We start from the raw sequence: 22,552 nt of genomic DNA, 5'->3' as shown, positions 1-22,552 counted from the left end.
TTATATGATTTCATGTGTATCATCATCATTTATCAGATATAATTTACTGCGCTTAGTTAATGATCATTAACACTTCCTGTGTTTCATAATAATACAGATTCAAATCGTTTTAATTTGAAGGCGGTGGCAGACTTTTAATGTGAAGCAACCACAGGAGGTGCTAACATCGTTAGCAACGTTAGCCAACGAACATTTGACTCGTGACTCATTAAAATGATCTTTGAGACACAGACAGTTTGTACTTGTCGTCAGTGGTTCAAGTACTGCGACTCAAACTGAAGATATACAGTTTTTTAGTCGTACTAGTAGTATTTACTGATAACGTGATGTTTTCAATGAGCTCAATAGACTCTGAACAGCCAATCACAGGACAGAACAGTAGGTCTCCATAGTAACCGCGGATCGTCGGAGTCAAACTTCCTGTTTGTTGTTTCCAGCTGAGGACGGAGACGTGACGTGACGCTCAGCACACACTCATTAATATTGTTGTTTTTATCTCCACGTTCTTCACACACAGCTTCCTGTTGGCACGAGGTTCTGAAGACAAACACCCGGAAACAAACGACTCCGATCTCGCGGGAAAAGTAACTGTAACGTTGCTGCAGTATCCAGATACCACAGCCGGTCATCAGCAGAAGTACTCAGATATTTCATGTAGGTCAAGTAGAAATACCACGATGTGTAAATACATTCAAACAGCGGAGAGGACAGGATACCAGCAGAATGTACTTAAAGTATGAAGAGTAACAGTACTCATAATGTAGAGTAGAGTATTTATTTAGAGTATTATTGTGTTTTTTGTAGCTAACGAATAAATGTGGAGAAAATTATATACTAGGTAATTAGAACTGTTACTGTTGTAAAAAGTATCCAAAAGCAGTAATGAGATGTAACTAAGTACATTTACTCAAGTACTGTGTTAAAGTATACAGTGTACACATACAGAAATATATGGATCAGTTACTTTTACTGCTACTTTTGATACTTAAGTACATTTAATGTCAGATAGTATCTGAGTATCTTTACTTTAGAGTAAAGATACCTTGTGAGTTACTCTCAGAACAAACCGGTTCTGTTGTTCAGACTGACCCAGACGTTGTTGAGTTCTGTCTGATGAACAGTCTGATTCTTCTCACCATCAGTCCCGTGAACCACCGTCACCTCCTGCCGCTGGCGTCAGTGATGGCCGGGACGTCGAGACACGACAGAGAGATGGCGATGAACGCCAAGCGACGGCTGTCTGAGTGTTCTGACCCGGTGGAGAGACTGAGACTGCAGTGTCTGGCCCGAGGGTCGTCTGGTATCAAAGGTCTGAGCAGGTGAGCTCCACAGCAGCCAATCAGATCGTTTCAATGAGTCCACATGAAGACAGTCAGTGAGTTTAATAAAGACGAGAACAACTGCTGCTGGACGTCTCTGCTGCGCCGTCAGCCCACTGATGGTGGACGAACTGCGTCAGACTCATCTTCGTCTTTATTCCTCTGAAACTGAGACTTTAGATAACTTCAACACACACGCAACAAAACTCACTGAAAGGATCAGTTCACCCAAATCTAAGACTCAGTCATCGTCCTGATACTGAAGAAAGCTTAGACATGATGGTTCTCAGGCAAGTAAATAAAGTCAGGCTCAGTCATCATCTCCTGATCATATAAAGTCAGGCTCAGCCATCGTCTCCTCCTGATGACATAAAGTCAGGCTCAGTCGTCGTCTCCTCCTGATGATATAAAGTCAGGCTCAGTCGTCGTCTCCTCCTGATGATATAAAGTCAGGCTCAGTCATCATCTCCTCCTGATGATATAAAGTCAGGCTCAGCCATCATCTCCTCCTGATGATGTAAAGTCAGGCTCAGTCATCGTCTCCTCCTGATGATATAAACTCAGGTGAAGTCTCGTAGTCCACAGAACATTTCTGGAGCTTCACAGTAAAACAGAGTTGCAGCGTTCTGCTGAACACCTGAAGCAGCTGGAGATGATTCAAACATCAGATGTCTCCATGCAGCTCGTCTGCTGTGATCACAGAGATCACAACCTGATCTGAGGAGATGATATTTATTAATGTTTTATTAAATGTCATGTTCGGACCATCGATGGAGGAGGTCCAGGGTCAGAGGCGCAGGATAGAAAACGTTTGAGTTGGCTTTCATCTTTTACAACCGAGGGCTGTTTATAGAATAATTATTACACTTCACTACAAGCACAAGTACAGAAGTGACTCTGCTGGTTTGAATGTTTATGACATCGTGGATCTATAATTCTATATATAATTCTCAAAAACTATCAAGGTCTACAAATGAGTCAGGCTCATAAATAGTTCAGCCTGTCAGTGCAGAGCTGGAGGGCTTGTGGTTCTGAAGAAGATGCCAAGAGACCCGATGTCTTTTTGACAGGCTCGATAAAGTTGAATAGCCCTGAAGAGCTTCCTGTTTAACCTGTCGCTGGATGTCCGTGTTTACTTCATGGTGACCTGGGTCGAACCGTCTTTGGGTTGACGCACATGCACTCTGTACACGGACAGAACAATCAGCGTACTCTGAGATGTTCTGTGTCCACAGACTGATACGTGCTGTTTACTTCAGCTGGCAGACGCTGCTCAGAGGAAGGTCACTAACTGTGAAGGGAGAGTCCTTCACAGTGCTGCTCCTCCGCCCATCAACAGCTCCATCGTCCAACACATCTCACAATATGTGACGTCTCACGTGTACGAAGGCTCAGTCGTCTCCTCAGACAGCTGCTCCCTCACAGCAGCTTGATCAAACACACAGGGGGAAATAGAGCATCTGTCGGGGACTATTTTCAGTGGTGGATGAATCCACATGTGGTCGGTCGTGAGTGTGGGTGGCAGCAGGACGGTGTGCAGACGTATTTATCTCAGACGTTTAGTATCAAAGCATATAAAGCATCAAATCATTTCAAAAGTTATGATGAGTGCTGTAGTATCATTTGCGTGTAACCACACATGTTGTTGTTACTTTGCCCTGTTTTATTTCACGTATTGACCTTTAACCTTACAGTCTATCACACCTTTAGCACTGTGAATTATGACCTGGCCTAACTACGAACTGTTTGACCTACTTTTGCACAGTGACCTCGCTGAGTTATGTGACGGCGGATGCATGTCAGGTGTTGTGGGTACATCCAAGGCTGTCTCTGCAGCTCCACACTGTTTTGGGAAAACCTCCCTTTCTCATCGTATCTCTGAGTGAGCTGTGACTGTGTCTGTGACTCGTTGTCAGGGTTTGCTTGGTGGATGAGGCCTTTCAGCTCAAACTGGTTAACTCTGTTTGTTCTTTGCTTTTACCACTTTATTAAACTACACAAAGACAGCCTCGTGTAAATGATCTATTATTTGTTCACTTCTAAATAAAACTTTCCACCACACAGATCTCTTACTTGATGTGAGAGACTCACTGATGTTATCGTGAAGTTTAATGATAACGTGTAATGCGTCCATACAGTGTGTGTGTGGTGTTGACGGTGTGTGTGTGAGGTCGCAGTCTTCCTGTGATACTCGAGCGTAGCGCCGCGCTGCTCTCCAGCCTGCAGGATGTTGTCATGTCTTTGGTTTTTACTGTCACGTCACCGTGTTGTTGTTGCTGATCCTGTGGTTTTGTTGTTGATGCTCAGCTGCCGTCACAGCGCCGCGTTGACACGACGGCTCAACTATCTGCTCAGTTACAGGCTTCAGCTCCAATGTCCCTCAGTATTTCGATATGTTATGAAACCTAACACTTGTAGATGCAACATTATGTATGTAAAGTGAAATCTTGTGTCTGTTGGCTTCAGACATGAGTTCTGTCTTATGACAGTCATGTGGTTGCAGAGTATAAATAGATGTAATCTTGTATTGTACATTTAGTTAACTTAGTTAAGGAGCTCATCCTGCAGGAGGTTTGTGAGGCCTCCTCTGTGTATCTGTGTTCACAAATGAGAAGTAGTGAGTCCACAGATGACAGCGAGCGTGTGGACTCACATCACTACTTCTCATTTCAACTTTACATTTCACTAAAGAGTCTCAATGCACGACTTTTACTTGTATCCGAGTACTTTTAAACGGCGGTGATGGTACTGTAGCTTCACCGCTCCAAGAGAGTAATGGAGCGGTTCATACAGATACAGTCTTCTGTTTCAACACAGCAACACCACAACAACAATCCTCATCATGAACACACCCGGCTCACTGCTAAAGTCTCACATTAACAACATCGTCCATAAACATCAGCTCATGCAATTATTGTTACTCTGGGGTTGTGTGTTCTCCGTCTGCAGCCTGTTGTTCTGACCCATAATGCCCCGACATGACCTCACCACACCCGACTGTGACCCTGTTACACTCTGCAGTAAAGACCTGATGGAGGGAAACAGATGTTGAAACACCATCAGACACATTTCTCAGCAGCTTCTAACGACTTTAGACTTGACTGAGCACAGTGTTCAGGTACTTGTACTGTAGTACTCCAGTTTACTGTAACAGCGTGCTTGTGCTCCAGCTGCAGTCACTGACCTCACAGATTATAAATCAAACACCATTTTTAAACCACACAATGATTTGTAATAAGTTCATTTGAACCCTCTTCCCCGGCTGCAACAGTAAAATGTTGTTGACACATTATTTAATCAATGACAATTTATGATTTTTATTATATTTTTTAATTAACAGGGTTCTCAGTTAATCTGTACATGAATTAAAGATGTCACACATTTTTAAATACACAGGTTCATACGTTTACAGATGAAAATCAAAATATAGTTTTTGATTTGCTCTGTTGGTTTTGCTTCTTGTGTCACTGGGTGTATAAAATATGAATAAAAAACAACGAAGATACCTTGTGACTGAACTGAAATATGAACTTAATGCAGTAAACGTATTAAAACAGTAATAATGGTTCATATCATGATGAAGCTCGTTGATAGGAGGTAAAACTGGTCGTCTCCTGACGTTGGAGGCAGAACGCAGTTGTTTCTGTTCTGTGGTACAGAAACATGAAATATCTTCATGCTGTTCTGTCTGTCAGGACCTTTAAAATCATGGACGATGACAACAGCCGCTCTCTGGACCTGAAGGAGTTCCTCAAGGGTCTGAATGACTACGGCATCCTGATGGAGAAACAAGAGGCCACAGCTCTCTTTCAACAGTTCGACCGCGACGGGAGCGGCAGCATCGACTTCGACGAGTTCCTCATCACTCTGAGGGTAAATGTACTCACTGTTACTGCACAGCTGACCGCCGTGTCGTGTTTCTGATCCTCCATGATCGTTTCTCTGCAGCCACAGATGTCTAAGGCCAGGAAGGAGGTGGTCATGCAGGCGTTCAGGAAGCTGGACAAAACGGGCGACGGCGTGATCACCATCGAGGACCTGAGGGGCGTTTATAACGCCAAGTACCACCCCAAGTATCAGAACGGGGAGTGGACCGAGGACCAGGTGTTCAGGAAGTTCTTGGACAGCTTTGATTCTCCATATGACAAAGATGGACAGGTAAAAAACAGACAGGCAGCTTAAAGGTACAGTTCACCCAAAAATACAAAACCCAGGCATCATCTCCTTCCTCCATGTTGATGAAAGTCAGGTGAAGTTCTGTAGTCCAGAACATTTCTGGAGCTTCACAGTGAAACAGCATTGTCCTAAACAACTGGAGTAGCTGGAGACTTGTTTAGGTAAGTGGTTCTACTGGTCCTGTAGGAGGGTCTATGGATCCATAAAGGTGAATGTACTGGTCATTAAGGATGTTCTGGAGGTCATGTCGGTGGCCCCTGTTCTTTAGGAGGGTCATGTGATAATTCAGGAGGTTCTAGTGCTGTTAGGAGGTTGGAGCAGCTATCTAAGAGGTTTTAGGGTTCTCTTAGGTGGTCTTGTGAGTCCTGTAGGTGACTGTAGGAGTCACTGAGGAGGTTCAGAGGTTCTGATCTCGGGGCTTCTGCAGACTTTGATCACAGCAGACGAGCTGCATGGAGACATCTGATGTTTAAATCATCTCCAGCTGCTTCAGGTGTTCAGCAGAACGCTGCAACTCTGTTTTACTGTGAAGCTCCAGAAATGTTCTGTGGACTACGAGACTTCACCTGACTTTATATCATCAGGAGGAGACGATGACTGAGCCTGACTTTATATCATCAGGAGGAGACGATGGCTGAGCCTGACTTTATATCATCAGGAGGAGACGATGGCTGAGCCTGACTTTATATCATCAGGAGGGGACGATGACTGAGCCTGACTGTATATCATCAGGAGGAGACGATGGCTGAGCCTGACTGTATATCATCAGGAGGGGATGATGACTGAGCCTGACTGTATATCATCAGGAGGTGATGATGACTGAGCCTGACTGTATATCATCAGGAGGAGACGATGACTGAGCCTGACTTTATATCATCAGGAGGAGACGATGACTGAGCCTGACTTTATATCATCAGGAGGAGACGATGGCTGAGCCTGACTATACATCATCAGGAGGAGATGATGGCTGAGCCTGACTTTATATCATCAGGAGGTGATGATGACTGAGCCTGACTGTATATCATCAGGAGGAGACGATGACTGAGCCTGACTTTATATCATCAGGAGGAGACGATGACTGAGCCTGACTATACATCATCAGGAGGAGATGATGGCTGAGCCTGACTTTATATCATCAGGAGGAGATGATGACTGAGCCTGACTTTATATCATCAGGAGGAGACGATGACTGAGCCTGACTGTATATCATCAGGAGGAGGTGATGGCTGAGCCTGACTTTATATCATCAGGAGGGGATGATGACTGAGCCTGACTGTATATCATCAGGAGGTGATGGGGGGTTTGCAGTCTGGGTGAACTGTTCCTTGAGGCGCTGAGGTTTTGTGTGTGCAGGTCAGTGAGCGTGTCAGCGTCTCTGTTACAGCTGAAGAGTTGTCTTTATTGATGTGATGGACATTGATGCTGCTGTTGCTCTCTGAAGGTGACCCAGGAGGAGTTTATGAATTATTATGCTGGTGTGAGCGCCTCCATCGATACAGACGTCTACTTTATTGTGATGATGAGAAATGCCTGGAAACTCTGACTGAGCGTCGTTCTGGTAAACAAGCTGTTGGTTTGGTGGTGGGAGCAGGAACAGACTGAAACTGAATTTTCCCCACAGAGCGTCCTCACTGTCTCATGTGGAAACCTTCTGCGCAGTATATTGTATGGTTTCTGTTTATAAAATAAACCACAAAGACTAAAGACTAATGTCATGTGTGAAGATGATCAGGCTCATGAACCATACAGCATACAGACGTCAGAGGTTGGGTAGCCGGTGTTTCTCAGCCTGTTTCTGCTCAGAGACGTTACAGACTGTTTGACTGTCGCTCAAAAAATCATCCTCCTCACTCACACACACACTGCTCACATGCTGTTTCCATCCAAATAAGCACATTCTCTTTTTTATTATAGCTGTATAAATATCTGTGAATTATCTGTCAGTATCTTCACAAACACAATCCTCCTGAACTTTTGTTCTTTTGACGTTTTTAATTTGTCAGTGGATGGAAACCAGCTGCTGTCCGATCAATAATCTGACCTTTTCTCTGCCTTCTGACTTCGTAGTTGAACTCTTGACTCACGCTCGTCTGACACTGACCGTCGTCACGCTGTATAATCTTTCCTCTGATCGACAGGTGACCAAAGAGGAGTTTGTCAACTACTACTGTGGAGTCAGCGCCTCCGTAGACAGCGACGTCTACTTCATTCTCATGATGAAAAACGCCTGGAAGCTCTGACATGAAGCAGCACTCGGCCCTCCAGCCAGCAGGATGCATTATTATACAGCAGCGTCACATTGTGTGAAGTCGCTCTCGTCTCATTCTGTGCTTTTATTTGTTAGAAAATGTCTCTAAATTAACGTAGTCTCATAGTTTAGAGAGTGACTTTAAAGGAATAGTTCACTCTAGAACGAAATTCAGCCATCATGGACTCCCCCTCCTGCTGATGAGAAGTCCGGTGTAGTTTCTTATTCCTCAGAGTGCAGCTGCAGACCCGCGGTGCTTCCCTCCGGCAGCAATAATCCATATAACGAGCTTTAATGTGCCCGAGACGAAGAGGTCCATAAAACTACACAACAACTTTGTAATATTCCTGCATACTGCTCGTCCGCTGCAATCCAAGTGTCCTGAAGTGGCGACATCCAGAGTTTACTCCAAACGACGTCATTTAGTACATTTTTACAGCCTCAACAGTCGCTATGCTGTGTTTGCTATTTACTATATATCCTGCTGTGAGTGTCAGAGCTTCAAATCACCAGTGCAGCAGATCCCTCTTGTGTTTGTGTGTCGCTCGGTCGCTCACAACAGGAAGTAAACACCGGTGTGTATCTATCGCGAGTCTCGTTCATCTTGTCCGGTGCAGCTTCCGTAGTGCAAACGCTGTGAGGGAGACTCGCTGCCTCCAGGCAGATGCAGCATAGCGACTGTTTAGGCTGTAAAAATGTACTAAATGACGTTTGGAGTAAACTCTGGATGTCGCCACTTCAGGACACTTGGATTGCAGCGGACGAGCAGTATGGAGGAATATTACAAAGTGTTTGTGTAGTTTTATGGACCTTTTCCTCTCGGACGCCGCTGACGCTCGTTATATGGATTACTGCTGCCGGAGGGAAGCACCGCGGGTCTGCAGCTGCACTCTGAGGAATAAGAAACTACACCGGACTTCTCATCAGCAGGAGGGGGAGTCCATGATGACTGAATTTCGTTCTAGAGTGAACTATTCCTTTAATCCTATTGCATAAAAATCATCTTAAAGCAGCTCTGTGTAATTCTGGTGAAGAAATTCAAAGTCAGAGTCTCAACATTTACAATATTAATGAGTTAATAAAACTGTCTCCATCAGTGAATAAACAAGATGATCTCAGAGTAAAATAAGGTCCCAGAACACTGTTTGAAGCCAGAAAGGTGGCAGGGTCCGCCACATATAATCAAAGTAAAACTCCTTTTACAGTCAGTTTGTTTATTCAGTTTGTCTTCTCATTAACATTTGTTCACCAAAGCTACAAACAAACTACAGGCAACAGTATGTTTTATAAAAGTCTTTTTTATTGTACGTTGATATGAAACATTATACTGAAGGCTTGTTTAAATAAAATCACTGTCGTCACAGGTACAATCAGACATGCGATCATATTTACAGTGTGTTTGGACGAGTTGAATCCTGAGTGAAATATTACAATCAGACAGTGAAGCGACGTTCTGTGTCGACCTCAGCGTCGCTGTCAGGAAACATGAGGTGGAGGTTGTGTCGAACACGTTGAGAAGCAGCTTTGTGTGTTTGGTGTCGGGTTGCTGCAGCAACACACCCACATCTCTCCTGCAGGCTCGGTGCGATCATCACGATGTGATCCACTGAGCGCTTCATAACCTGGAGAAGAACCCGACCCACTGAGACTTCTCCCACAGCTTTCAGTGCAGACATGAGCAGCTTTCTTTCAGAGGACCTCGCTGCTGCTCGTATGTTTCAAGAATTACAGTTAATCTTAAAACAGACGAGTGACAAATTAAAGGCAAAACATGAGTAAGTGCAACGTTCTGGATGCAGACACACGAAAGCTCTGAATGTTTCCATCTACTTTAATCTGTAGCTTTGGTCAGTTAGGAGATTTTTAAGGTGGATTTTTAAGGTGGAGCCTCTGGGAATGCTTCAGGTGGTTCCTGTGCTCATTAAAGAGATCTAGTTTCTTGTTATTGGTTGCTAGAGTCATTGAAGAGATCTAATGATCCTCCTGGTGGTTCAGGTAGTTTTTAAGAAGGTATCCTCGAAGTGCTTATAGGAGATTTGTCACCCATCTGTTTGACCAAATCATTATATCATTGTCGGACTTCCTCCCAGGCAGCCTGGTTGTGACTCGGGAGCAGTATGCTGTGATGTGTAGTAAAACATACAGAAACACTAGTTTGATCCTCTATAGTTCCTGTAACAACTCCAGATGAGTTCATGAGGAGGTTTGTGAGTATATGATGTGTAAAATAACATTAAAATATACTTGATATAATCATAAACTACAGAATACAACAGACGCTACATGTCAACAGTCCATATTCATCAAGCTGCTACACGTCACATGTTGGAGCGAACTAAAAGTCCTTCAACAAGCTGACGGACTGAGCCTTTACCTGCTGCTAAAGATAATAGCATCAAAAAACTTTATGTGCCTTTGCAGAATAATACGTCACGTCTTTGTCTCTGATTGGCTGATTGTCCGTTCCTGAACATAAATCATGTGATCACTTCTCTTGATAAATGTGTGACATTCACAACGGTTTGACTCCTCAGTCTGATCTGTAGGTCAGTGGGTTCCATTAATCAATTAATTAATTAGTTATTAATTAATTATTATTTATTTTGCTGACGGGGTCCAGAGGTGGGCTGGGTTGAATGCCATCCATTGGGTGAAGAACAAAACAAAAACACATTTTCTTTCCTTCTTGTTGATCTAATCGCTTGGATGTGATCTCAGATGTATCCTCGGACGTTATAAGGTTTGGACCTGCGGATTTATTAAAGCATCCTGAAGCATAATTCTCAGAAGTTTGATGAAGTCCTGGTTCTGTTCATCCGTCAGTCCCTGTTCCTCTGCTGATCTACTTGATCTGATAGAAACTGGACATGGTGACGTAGGCCTCCTCCTGCTGGCTCCCTCCAGACTCCTCAGCTTCATTTCCTCCACCGCTGCACTCAGGCTGAGGGCTGTGAAGTCTCTGCTCCGGCTGGGGGACGTGGACGGGGGACAGACTGGCGCTCTGGAGGCTGTCCTCTCCGTCGGAGGAGCTCCTGCTCAACAGCTCCAGCTCCTCCGTGCTGACGCTGGTGGTGCTCCTGGAGGAGTCAGAGCTGTGGGTGGAGCAGGCGGGATTGGACCGTGTGTCTTCAGCAGCAGCAGCGGTGATCGACGGCTCCGTCTCCTCCTCTGTCTTCTCCATGGGGTAAACCTTGAGAGCGCTGAACACCTCAGGTTTGAAGTTGAGCAGGAGGCCCTGCTGACAACAGGAAAAAGCACAGGAGGTTATTATGGGATGGGCGTTTTGTTGTTTGAGGAACAAAAACAACTTTAAGCATCGTGATGCTTCAAATACTGACAACGCGTTTAACACTCGGTCACAGCAGCATCTAAAACCCCCATCAGACACAGAGTCATACATCTTATGACCACTGGATGGAGCTGTCACCCGATCCCTACTGAGAGGTTTCACATTTGACGCTCTGGTTTTTCTTTGGATGACCATCGCAGTAAAGGACTCACTTTATTTGGCTTGCAGATCTGCACCAGTGTGTGTTTAGGGTGCGGGATGCTCGGCCACATGAAGGTAAATATTCTGTGAAGGAAAGAAAAAATAAATATTAACGTACAACACGCAACAAAATCCTCTGATCTTCTGACAAGGAAACAAAGATTTCATACTTGTTTTTCCAGAACAAAACAACACTGGAAGTCACCACCAGCAGAAGAACGAGACACACAATCAGTGTGTACGTCTCCGTATGCTCATCTGTAAAAAGAGATGAAAAATGTCGTTATTCTCCTCTGACGTTGTCTTTTATCTTCTCAAGAAGCAGAATGAGTAGAAGCTGACTTACTGTCACCAGCAGTCAGTGGTGGACAGTAATGGAGTAAATTTACTTGAGTACTGTTCTTAAGTACATATCCAGAGGATTTGTACTTTACTTGAGTATTAGATTTATTTGGTACTTATTACTCTTACTTGAATACATTTCCAAGACAAATATTTTTACTTTTACTCGAGTTAATTTCTAGGAAGGCTGAAAAGTACTTGTTACTTTCAGGTCTGCTTTTTTTTTTTTTTTTTCTAAAATACTATTGGCCACAAGCTGTTTGTCAAAGAAGGGAACCTATCACAGTGCACGCTCTCCACCGGGATCTACGTAAAAGTGGAAATACGTCATCCCTCCCCATAAGCATACCACCAAAGTAGCCACGCTATCGACGGCGTTTGTCAACACAAAACCGCGAACTGTGATCCCATTCATTTATTTGTTTTTATAGGTGTTTCTGCAGGCTTTATGTCACATTGTGGGTCTAAAAGCAAGCACATCAGTGCAGCTGGTTTCAAAGAGTTAATTCTCAGAAGCAAGAGTTAAAAGGTCCTTAAATTCATTTAGAAAAAAATATAGTAATTCATTGATGTGAAAAATAAGAAATTTACTCTTACTCTTACTTTCACTTAAAGTAAATTTAAAAGCATGTACTTTTGGATACTTAAGTATCTTTAAAAGCAAGTACTTTTTTACTCTTACTCGAGTAACATGTCGACTGAGCTACTTTTACTTGTAACGGAGTAAATTTTGACCAGTAGTATTTGTACTCTTACTCAAGTACTGGGGTCGAGTACTCTGTCCATCTCTGCCAGCAGTGTTACGAACAGTAACAGCAGCAGTAGAGAAACTGAACGTCTCACTCCACTCGCTCCAGGAACCCTGCAGGAAATTCTGCGGTATGGCTCGTACTTTGACCTGGTACGTTGCGTTACTTCGGAGGCGCTCCATGTCAATCTTCAGGATGACGTGGTCCGATGAGGAGACGTTCTGATACTGTGGTCAAACAGGAACAAACTGTGAACAACTCAACCATTGCCGAGCAGAAAGAGGCCGCACAAATCAAACAATCTTACTATGCTGCTGCTCGTGTTCCAGACGTGCAGCTGGAAGAGCTGATTGGCTACTTTCAGGTAATCTTTGTGGTACGGAGTGTGAATATAAATGAAAGTCTGGTCGGACTCCTGGTTGAAAGTCACGTTCCACACCTGAGGACTTTTCGGTTTAACTGCAGGGACACAACAGAAGACAACGATGAGGTTGACAGCGACCAACATGTCCTCATACAAACAACAGAACCAGCTGTCTGCCACAGAGTCACAGAACAGCATGACCACTGGAGAGTACCAGTGACTGCGTACCGGACGAACACGTTGTGAAACAGTCGCTGTTTGGTCAGGTTAAGGCTACAAAACAAAGTTCGTTATAAGTCTGTAACTGAAGTTGAAAAGATGTGTAAAACTTTGATTTTGAACCCTGTAAGGACGTCACCTGGACGTCACTGAGGAACGTTGAATACCAGAAGTCTAAAAAGACGTCATCGTGGCTCTCCACTGGATCTTTGAAAACGTTGAAAACCTTAGTTTGAGGTGTTTTTGCTCAGAGGGAACTGTGTCAGCTTACTCGACCACATGAGTCAGGACACATCCTGAGGTCTGAACACACATCAGGAGCTCAGCCTGGAGCTGTTACCTATTTTCTTCAGGTCGATCACGGTTGAAATCCCGCCTCCTCTCTTCAGGTGAGCCGTCACATTGAAGAGGAAGATGGGGTTCAGAGCTTTGGAGCTGACGGTGTCCCCGAAACCCTCCACACAGTTCTCCTCCATCTCGCTCCAGTCGTTGTAGCTGTGGACACAAGAACAGAGCCGCGTGTCATCGGCCGAGTCTCCTGTGAGTCCTGTGAACGTGTCACCAGCTCCGACTGATGTCTGGTTTACCAGGCCGTCATTCTCTCTATGGCGTCAGCTTCATCATCTTCATCATCCTCACTGTCGCTCCGCCCTCCAACCAGCCGACAGGTCAGATTGCTGCCGTCTGTCATGATGTGGGAGGTGCAGCTGAGTCTGAGCTCTGAGGAGGGAGAGAGTCAGAACAGTGTCATCCACCCGTCATCCACCCATCATCCACCCGTCATCCATTACCCACCCATCATCCACCCGTCATCCACCCGTCATCCACCCGTCATCCACCCATCATCCATTACCCACCCATCATCCACCCGTCATCCACCCGTCATCCACCCATCATCCACCCGTCATCCATTACTCACCCATCATCCACCCGTCATCCATTACCCACCCATCATCCACCCGTCATCCACCCATCATCCACCCGTCATCCATTACCCATCCATCATCCACCCATCATCCATTACCCACCCATCATCCACCCATCATCCACCCATCATCCACCCGTCATCCATTACCCATCCATCATCCACCCATCATCCATTACCCACCCATCATCCACCCATCATCCAACCGTCATCCACCCGTCATCCATTACCCACCCATCATCCACCCATCATCCACCCGTCATCCACCCGTCATCCATTACCCACCCATCATCCATTACTCACCCATCATCCACCCATCATCCATCATCCACCCGTCATCCACCCGTCACCCATCATCCACCCGTCATCCACCCGTCACCCATCATCCACCCGTCATCACCCATCATCCACCCGTCATCCACCCGTCACCCATCATCCACCCGTCATCCATTACCCACCCGTCATCCACCCATCATCCACCCGTCATCACCCATCATCCACCCGTCATCACCCATCATCCACCCGTCATCCATTACCCACCCGTCATCCACCCATCATCCACCCGTCACCCATCATCCACCCATCATCCACCCGTCACCCATCATCCACCCGTCATCCATTACCCACCCATCATCCACCCGTCATCCATTACTCACCCATCATCCACCCGTCATCCACCCGTCATCACCCATCATCCACCCGTCATCCACCCGTCATCCACCCGTCATCACCCATCATCCATTACCCACCCGTCATCACCCATCATCCACCCGTCACCCATCATCCACCCGTCATCCATTACCCACCCATCATCCACCCGTCATCCATTACTCACCCATCATCCACCCGTCATCCATTACCCACCCATCATCCACCCGTCATCCATTACCCACCCATCATCCACCCGTCATCCATTACTCACCCATCATCCACCCGTCATCCATTACTCACCCATCATCCACCCGTCATCCACCCGTCATCACCCATCATCCACCCGTCACCCATCATCCACCCGTCATCCATTACCCACCCGTCATCCACCCGTCACCCATCATCCACCCATCATCCACCCATCATCATCCCATCATCAATCATTTTGTGAAACTTGGATTACACTACTGACTACATTTTTAAACAGGTAATTAGTAAATGTATCAGGATTACTGTATCTTTGAAGTAATCCTCCCAACAAATCCTCCTGTCAATTAATCTGTCGATTATTAGTTTTACCATGAATCGATTGATCCTTCCACCAAAAACAGAAACGTGTCGTCTCAGATGTTTCGTGTGGTCTGAGGAGATTCAGTGAACTGATATGAGTCAGAGAGCAGCAGAGGATGTGTTTTTAATTCAGAAGCGACTCGATCGATTTTAAACAATCTTTAAGTCCACTACTTTAGTTTCTGACTGCAGAGCTGATGAGATTCACATCAGCGCTGATAAACGGACTCCAGCAGACAGAGAGTCTCTGTTTGCAAACCAGTGAACAACTATATCATATAATCAATCAATCAATCAATCAATCAATTAGTCAACTTTGTGTAAAGATTATTGGTCAACATGTTACATAATCCACCCACAACAGGAGCCTGTCAGTCAGTGTCTCCTGCTGACCCACAGTCAGTGTCAGTGTCTCCTGCTGACCCACAGTCAGTGTCTCCTGCTGACCCACAGTCAGGGTCTCCTGCTGACCCACAGTCAGTGTCTCCTGCTGACCCACAGTCAGTGTCTCCTGCTGACCTACAGTCAGTGTCAGGGTCTCCTGCTGACCCACAGTCAGGGTCTCCTGCTGACCTACAGTCAGTGTCTCCTGCTGACCCACAGTCAGGGTCTCCTGCTGACCCACAGTCAGTGTCAGGGTCTCCTGCTGACCCACAGTCAGTGTCTCCTGCTGACCTACAGTCAGGGTCTCCTGCTGACCCACAGTCAGTGTCAGGGTCTCCTGCTGACCCACAGTCAGTGTCTCCTGCTGACCTACAGTCAGGGTCTCCTGCTGACCCACAGTCAGTGTCAGGGTCTCCTGCTGACCCACAGTCAGTGTCTCCTGCTGACCCACAGTCAGTGTCAGTGTCTCCTGCTGACCCACAGTCAGTGTCTCCTGCTGACCCACAGTCAGTGTCAGTGTCTCCTGCTGACCCACAGTCAGTGTCTCCTGCTGACCCACAGTCAGTGTCTCCTGCTGACCCACAGTCAGTGTCTCCTGCTGACCCACAGTCAGTGTGCTGCTCAGTAACACCTGAGGATGTTATGTGATATGTTTCACAGTCTTTAATGAATGTGTGCCTTGCCTTGATGTCTCATCTGTGTGTAAACGTCTTGAAAGGAAAGTCGTATCCGGTCATACGTTCAGCATCTGTGTCAAACATTTGGTGCCGAATACTGTGCTTAACTATAATCTCCCTGTAGGTCTCCCCCCTTTATATATATATTTACAAAAAAAATATTATGTGACATGTTTTATTCTGTTTATTTTTTCTATTTATTTTTAATTTTTATCTGTTTATTTTGCTTATTCTTAATATATTTTGTATTGTTTTACTTGTCGGTGTAGTGGTACTTGAGGTACGTGTGGATGTGTGTGAATGTTGTTATTTGTTTTGTACTAAATTACATGTTTTAAAAAGACAATAAATACAGTTGAAAAAAACTTCTGAATCCTGAGGATCTGAACATTTAATGATTTTTGTGTGGATCCAGTACGGGCCGTGAGAGACGAGTTTAGTAAAGAGGAGTCAGTACTAGCACAGAGACGGAACCAGAACTGACTTTTAGAAATGTTTAAGATCTAAATCACGTGTTCTCGTCCTTTTAAAGCATCTTAAAGACGTTTTAAATGATCTTCTCACCCATGTCAGTTTCCCCGTCACCACTCTGAGCCTCAGTTACAGCCGGCAGCAGCAGCAGCAGCAGCAGCACCAGGACCCAGCAGCCGGACAGCATCTCCTCGCTGAGCCTCCTCACTGTCTCCTCACTGTCTCCTCCTCACTGTCTCCTCGCTGAGCCTCCTCACTGTCTCCTCCTCACTGAGCCTCCTCACTGTCTCCTCACTGTCTCCTCACTGAGCCTCCTCACTGTCTCCTCGCTGAGCCTCCTCACTGTCTCCTCACTGTCTCCTCACTGAGCCTCCTCACTGTCTCCTCACGTCTCCTCGCTGAGCCTCCTCGCTGAGCCTCCTCACTGCTGCACTGATGAAGTCGGTCGTGTCGCTGCAGACTCGTATGGCTGCAGTCTCACCAGCTGAGAGCTTTTCTTGTCAGCTGGCGCGTTTAGAGGAAGAGGGAGGGGCGAGCGTACAGAGGAGGGGGTGGGTAGCGGCTGGTGGTTGGTTGTTGGTTTGCTCACAGGATGTTCAGGAAATCAGAGAACATCTTTGTTCGACTCACAGCAGGTTCATGACAGGAGGAAGATGAGTTATTGGACAGCGAACCCTCTGAGCGTCAGGGTCTGAGACCTGCAGCCACTGAAGGGCCTCGTTAACCTGCATTCTCTCTGATGACCTGCAGGTGGTGACTCCACTGGTTGCAAACAGAAGCCTGATTGTATGTAAGCTCATGAAAAAATGAGAATACTTTTCACTTGATTTCTGACCTGAGTTGTTTACCAGTGAGTTGATGGTCTCAATAACTAGGCTCAAGTCCTGTTCAACACAGCATGTGGTTCATTTTATAATTGATGGTCCCAACTAGACTACTAGAACAGAACTGGGTAGAGCGCATACCTCCACAAAGGCCCAACACTCATCCTTTAATTCAAACAAACCTCATCCAGTATCAAATAAACAGACCAACCAACTGACCGACCAATCAATCAATCAATCAATCAATCAATCAATCAACCAGACACAGCTGCAGACTAAAACTAAATGGACTCAGGTGTCGGAGTCAATGCTGGTTCAGGTCGACTCAGAAAGTGTCCGTTTGTTCCTGTTTCCTGTTTTACTTACACCCTTGTGTGTCGCATCCTACTCGTCAGTTCCTCCTGTGTGTTTTCCAGTTAGTTCCCTCACCTGTCCCTGCTCACTCCACCTGTCCGTGTCCCTGCTCACTCCACCTGTCGGTGTCCCTGCTCACTCCACCTGTCCGTGTCCCTGCCCACTCCACCTGTCCGTGTCCCTACTCACTCCACCTGTCCGTGTCCCTGCCCACTCCACCTGTCCGTGTCCCTGCCCACTCCACCTGTCGGTGTCCCTACTCACTCCACCTGTCCGTGTCCCTACTCACTCCACCTGTCCGTGTCCCTGCTCACTCCACCTGTTCCTCGTCCCGTCAGTGGTGTGTCTGTATATAACCTTTGTTCTCCCTCATGTCTTTGTCAGATCGTTTTCGTTTCCCTCCGTCATTCCTCTGTGGTGTCCCGCTCCCAACCTTCTTCGTGTTAGCTCGTAACCTGTGTTAGCTTGTGTTAGCCTGTGTCCGTCTTCGTCCGTCATCCTCCGTCTTGGTCTGTCTTTCCCCGTGTCTCCTCCAGTGTCTCTCCTCGTGTCTCCTGTTTGGTGTGTTTGTAGTTTTGGTTTCTGGTTTCTCTTTTGATTTGTACTTTGCTTTTGTTGCACTTTGTTTGAGCCTTGAGTTGTTACTTTGTTTTTGTCTTCTGGTCTCGTTGAGTTTTTCTTAGTTCCTCATTGTGTGTCTGCACCTGGGTCCTCATTTAGAAATACCTTAAAACATAACGGCTCTTCAGTATTTGATTGATATTTGAGAATGGACTGCAGCTTTGTTGTGATGTCATCAGGACAGATGCTGGCTGCTCACTGGTCAGAGTGAGATTATCATGAAACCGGAGCAGTTTGCCTCCTCTTGTGTATAAAATGCACTTTTAAAGTGAGATGATGTCATCTGCTGGAAGAAGAAATGAGTCATTCTTCCTCTGAATGAAAAATAAAACCACATAGTTTCTGAGTTCAGTACCGTTGGGCTGCTGCTGCCAGGTCTCCCTCCAAAAAACACACTTTAATCTCAACAAACTTCCTGCTTGAATAAAGGTTAATTCAAAAATAAATATAATAACAACAAATCAAGTCACTTCATTAGGATTGTCTCCGTCTCTGCTGCTCTGTGGAGCATTTCAGCCTCTTTTAGCTGCTAGTTTTAATTCTGCAGCATATTTCCTGTGTGGTTCAGTCTCAGCTGTTTTCATCAGACAAAGACGCTGAACACGACCTGCTGAGCAGCAAACAGCAGACAGACAGTCAGAGACCGGCTGGTGGACATGGAGGAGACATCAACAGCTAAACAGACTGATGTTTCCCTCCGGAGGTGGTGGAGACCAAAAACAGAGAGAGAAGGGTGGACACAAACACGACTCCACATGAACGATCATGCTGCTCTGTAGCTGCTGGCTGTGAATGAAACGCTGAGTTCACATGTTGGACAATCAGACGACTGTTGTATAAGCTGATTATATGTCAGACGTAGTCGCAGTTTGTTCTGCTTGAAGTCAACAGCAACATGAAATCTGCTTTAGGATGCTGCAGAGCAAACATCAAGTCTATCACCACCACTCTAGGTGTTTGTGTGTTTGTGTGTTTGTTTGTTTGTTTGGTTAGTTGGTTGGTTGGTTGGTTGGTTGGTTTGTTATATTGTTTGTTGGTTTGTCGGCTGGTTGGTTGGTTTGTTGGTTGGCTGATTGGTTGGTCAGCAGGATTACACAAAATCTGCTGGACAGATTTCCCCTAAACTTGGACGGAGGATGGGTCTCGGCCCAGAATAGACTCATTAACTTTTGGTGCTGACTCAGATGCTGTACTGAGACAGATATATATTAATATGTCTAACCTCTTAAATATCACAAAGTTACCTGAAAGATTTCAGCTGAGTGCGAGAGAACAAACTGGTTTGAGACCTGCAGCTGAACACGAGTCTTCCTCTCTGCCAAACAGCAACCATGAAGCAGAACATCTAACCAGTAACTACAAACCACTTCCTGTCTGCTCAAGTGATCTGGTTTGTTTTCAAATGAGGCCAGTGTGTTCACATGGTTTACTAGCAGCTCAGCCTCAGGTGACCCTGAGCCAACATGTCTGCCACCTCTCTGTCATGTCAGACTGACAGCAACACTTCAGCTGTAACTCTGGATCCTCTCTGCTCTCGTGTTTCTATTATCTGCTCCGCTGTAGTTTCATTTCTGCTTCTGATGAATCGTTTGTGTTTGCTGAAGGTGTCTCCGCTTGTTTTTCTTCTTCTTTGCTCCGTCAGCTGCTCTCTCTGTGCACACAACATGTGGCCTCAGCCCGCTCTCAGTGCTTCAGGTCGCTTCGAGGTACAGTAATTTGTTGTCATGTTGTAAAACAGGGCATGCTGGGAAACGCTCTCTGTGCCAGCAGACGATCTCAGAACAGAAACAGCTCAGAGAAGACAGAGTTTGATTTTCTGTTGCAGCAGATTTACTGGTGTGAAGATAATACAGGTGCTCAGTTACTGGTTACTTTACAGATTACATGCTCCATCAGAGTATGACTTTTGGGTACTTTTTACAACACTGTCAGTTTATCAGAAACCTTCAACATCAACACATCTTGAGATACGTGATTTTCACTGGACAGGAATGGGAGGGAAAAATGTAATCTGAAAAGTAACTAGTAACTAAGTAAGCTGTCAGACAAATGTAGTGGAGTAAAAAGTACAATATTTCCCTCTGAGATGTAGTGGAGAAATGAATTAGCATTAAATGGAAATACTCAAGTAAAAGTACCTTAAATTTGTACTTGAGTTAATGTACTTTGTTACTTTCCAGGTAACAAACACTGATAAATTATGATAGTGTAATCAAATACAGGTGAAGTGTTTTGCAAGAATCTCAGTTACACAAAAAACGTGTTTGTTTCCACTCAAGTACATTTACTCAAGTACAAGTACTTTTACTTGAGTACTATTCATATGGGTGCATTTCACTTTTACCAAAGTAATATTTGAACACCATATCTGTACTTTTACTTGAGTATGCCTGTTAGATTACGCCACTGTGTGAGGTGTGTGTGTGAGGTGTGTGTGTGCAGGTGTGTGTGTGAGGTGTGTGTGTGAGGTGTGTGTGTGCAGGTGTGTGTGTGAGGTGTGTGTGTGCAGGTGAGGCCCGGTGCGTTCGAGGGCTGACAGGTTGGTGCGGCGTCGAGCTCTTGAGCGTGCGTGGGCGTCAGCTGTGGTTCACACGTCGTGTTCACATGTTGGAGACGAAGTGGATGAAGATCCTGGAGGCAGAGATGGAGAGTCTGTTTTGTTCTCCTCTGGAGGACGAGCCGGCAGCGGCTCAGTGTTGTGAAGTGAAAGAGTTAAGGCTGTGCAGTAAACACACCCCCGCCCCCTCTAACCACACGCCTCAGCTTCATATCTCAGCTCCACATCGCAAAACATCTTCAGCTGTGGTTTCATGTGTTGGGTCGCCTCCCTCTCTGCCACTGATGGGAATCTGATGAGCCACCTGTTTACACTGAGCTGTGCTTCTGATCCATACATGTACACACACACACACACACACACACACACACACTGAGTGTACGCTGGAGGTCGAGGAGGTCCGGCTGTTGGAGGACGGCGTGGTCTGATCCCTGATGACGTGTTGGAGGCCTCTGACATGTTTTATGATGCAGTTTGTTTCTCTGCCTGTCAAACTGGAAAAGTAGATAAACACTTGTTCATCCACAGAGTGGTGTCACGATGCTGTGTTTCTGTTGCTAACTGCAGTTAGCAGGTTCTGTTCAGCAGATCATCTCCACAGATGAACTCCACTCTGTGATGTTTGAAGGTAAATTAAATGTGTAGCAGTAAAAAGCTAATGCTAGGCTACAAACAGACGACATCACGGTCACATGACTCAAACGTCTCCACCACTGAGCGTCTTACTGCACAATTACTATCCAGGTTTTCTATAAACTGATCAATGTACAAGTTGTAAAGTCAGAGTGAGAACAGTGTGTAACTAAAGTGGGCCTGTAAAGACGGACTAGTGAGGAGACGAGTCTCCGTGTTCGCTGTGAGGACGTTTAATGTCCCCGACAACCTCTGTAGTCTCATTCAGACACTTGTTAGCAACCGCTAACCGTTTTTAACACATGAAGAGCTTTATGATTAAACTGTGGACGTTTAATGATGGATAATGAATGGATTTTATGTGGTACTGGGTTTGATTGACAGCTCCTGTCAGTCTGACCTGAGATGAGCAGCACAACAACCTGCGCAGGTTGAATCACACACCTGTGCAGGTGTGCAGGCACTCTGATTTATAACAACATGTATTGATCTGTAATAATCAGTAGGTGATAGGAGGGGAGGGGACACATCAGCTGTTTCAGTGTTTGTGTTTCATGACGTCACTCAAAGACACAGAGGGCAGCTGGAGCGAGACGTCCATGTTGCATGAGGTGTCCACAGTGATGAGTCACAGTGTTCATCATGTGTTCATCATGTTCATCATGTGTTCATCATGTGTTGATGTCTGAGCTGAGCCTGAAACTGCTCGCTATGTTTTTAAAGGATGAAGACAAATTAGGAGTTGAGGAAGAGGATGTGGTGACGAGTCATTACTGAACACGTCTCACCTCTGTTTGCACATCGTGCAACACCTTTCTACAGAAATTCACTCGCATGTCAGCGCTACAGACTGCCGTTAGACACAATGCTATGTTTGTGTGTGTGTGTGTGTGTGTGTGTGTGTGTGTGGTGGTGGTGGTGATGATGATGATGATGATGTGAAGCACAAACAGGCCCTGAGCAGCAGCAGGAAGCAGA

The 22,552-nt window shown here is 45.6% G+C and overlaps 2 protein-coding genes across 3 annotated transcripts; one reads left to right on the top strand and one right to left on the bottom strand.

The window, feature by feature from the left end:
* The first annotated feature begins 391 nt into the window (after positions 1–391).
* On the top strand, positions 392–7,898 carry capslb (calcyphosine-like b). Its single transcript, XM_084384032.1, has 5 exons — positions 392–654; positions 1,143–1,319; positions 5,015–5,192; positions 5,268–5,477; positions 7,634–7,898. Exons 2-5 carry the CDS (start codon positions 1,183–1,185, stop codon positions 7,733–7,735), a joined length of 627 nt encoding a protein of 208 aa, XP_084240158.1. The 5' UTR covers positions 392–654; positions 1,143–1,182; the 3' UTR covers positions 7,736–7,898.
* A 760-nt stretch (positions 7,899–8,658) lies between these two features.
* Positions 8,659–17,032, bottom strand: il7r (interleukin 7 receptor). Of its 2 annotated transcripts, none has more exons than XM_084382875.1 (8): positions 16,679–17,032; positions 13,495–13,627; positions 13,248–13,402; positions 12,632–12,783; positions 12,332–12,551; positions 11,404–11,491; positions 11,245–11,317; positions 8,659–10,981 (listed from the first exon to the last, which is right to left on the bottom strand). In XM_084382875.1, the coding sequence occupies exons 1-8, from the start codon at positions 16,770–16,772 to the stop codon at positions 10,586–10,588; spliced, it is 1,311 nt and encodes a 436-aa protein (XP_084239001.1). In that variant the 5' UTR covers positions 16,773–17,032; the 3' UTR covers positions 8,659–10,585. The 2 variants fall into 2 exon arrangements, with proteins under 2 accessions (XP_084239001.1, XP_084239002.1); XM_084382876.1 differs by having other exon boundaries at positions 8,659–10,978.
* Positions 17,033–22,552: the final 5,520 nt, after the last annotated feature.

Source organism: Pagrus pagrus (genome assembly GCF_965226575.1).
Source record: "Pagrus pagrus genome assembly, chromosome: 19".
Classification (NCBI taxonomy): Eukaryota; Metazoa; Chordata; class Actinopteri; order Spariformes; family Sparidae; genus Pagrus; species Pagrus pagrus.
The sequence above is the reverse complement of the archived record's forward strand: the minus strand, read 5'-3'. Positions and strand labels throughout refer to the sequence as shown.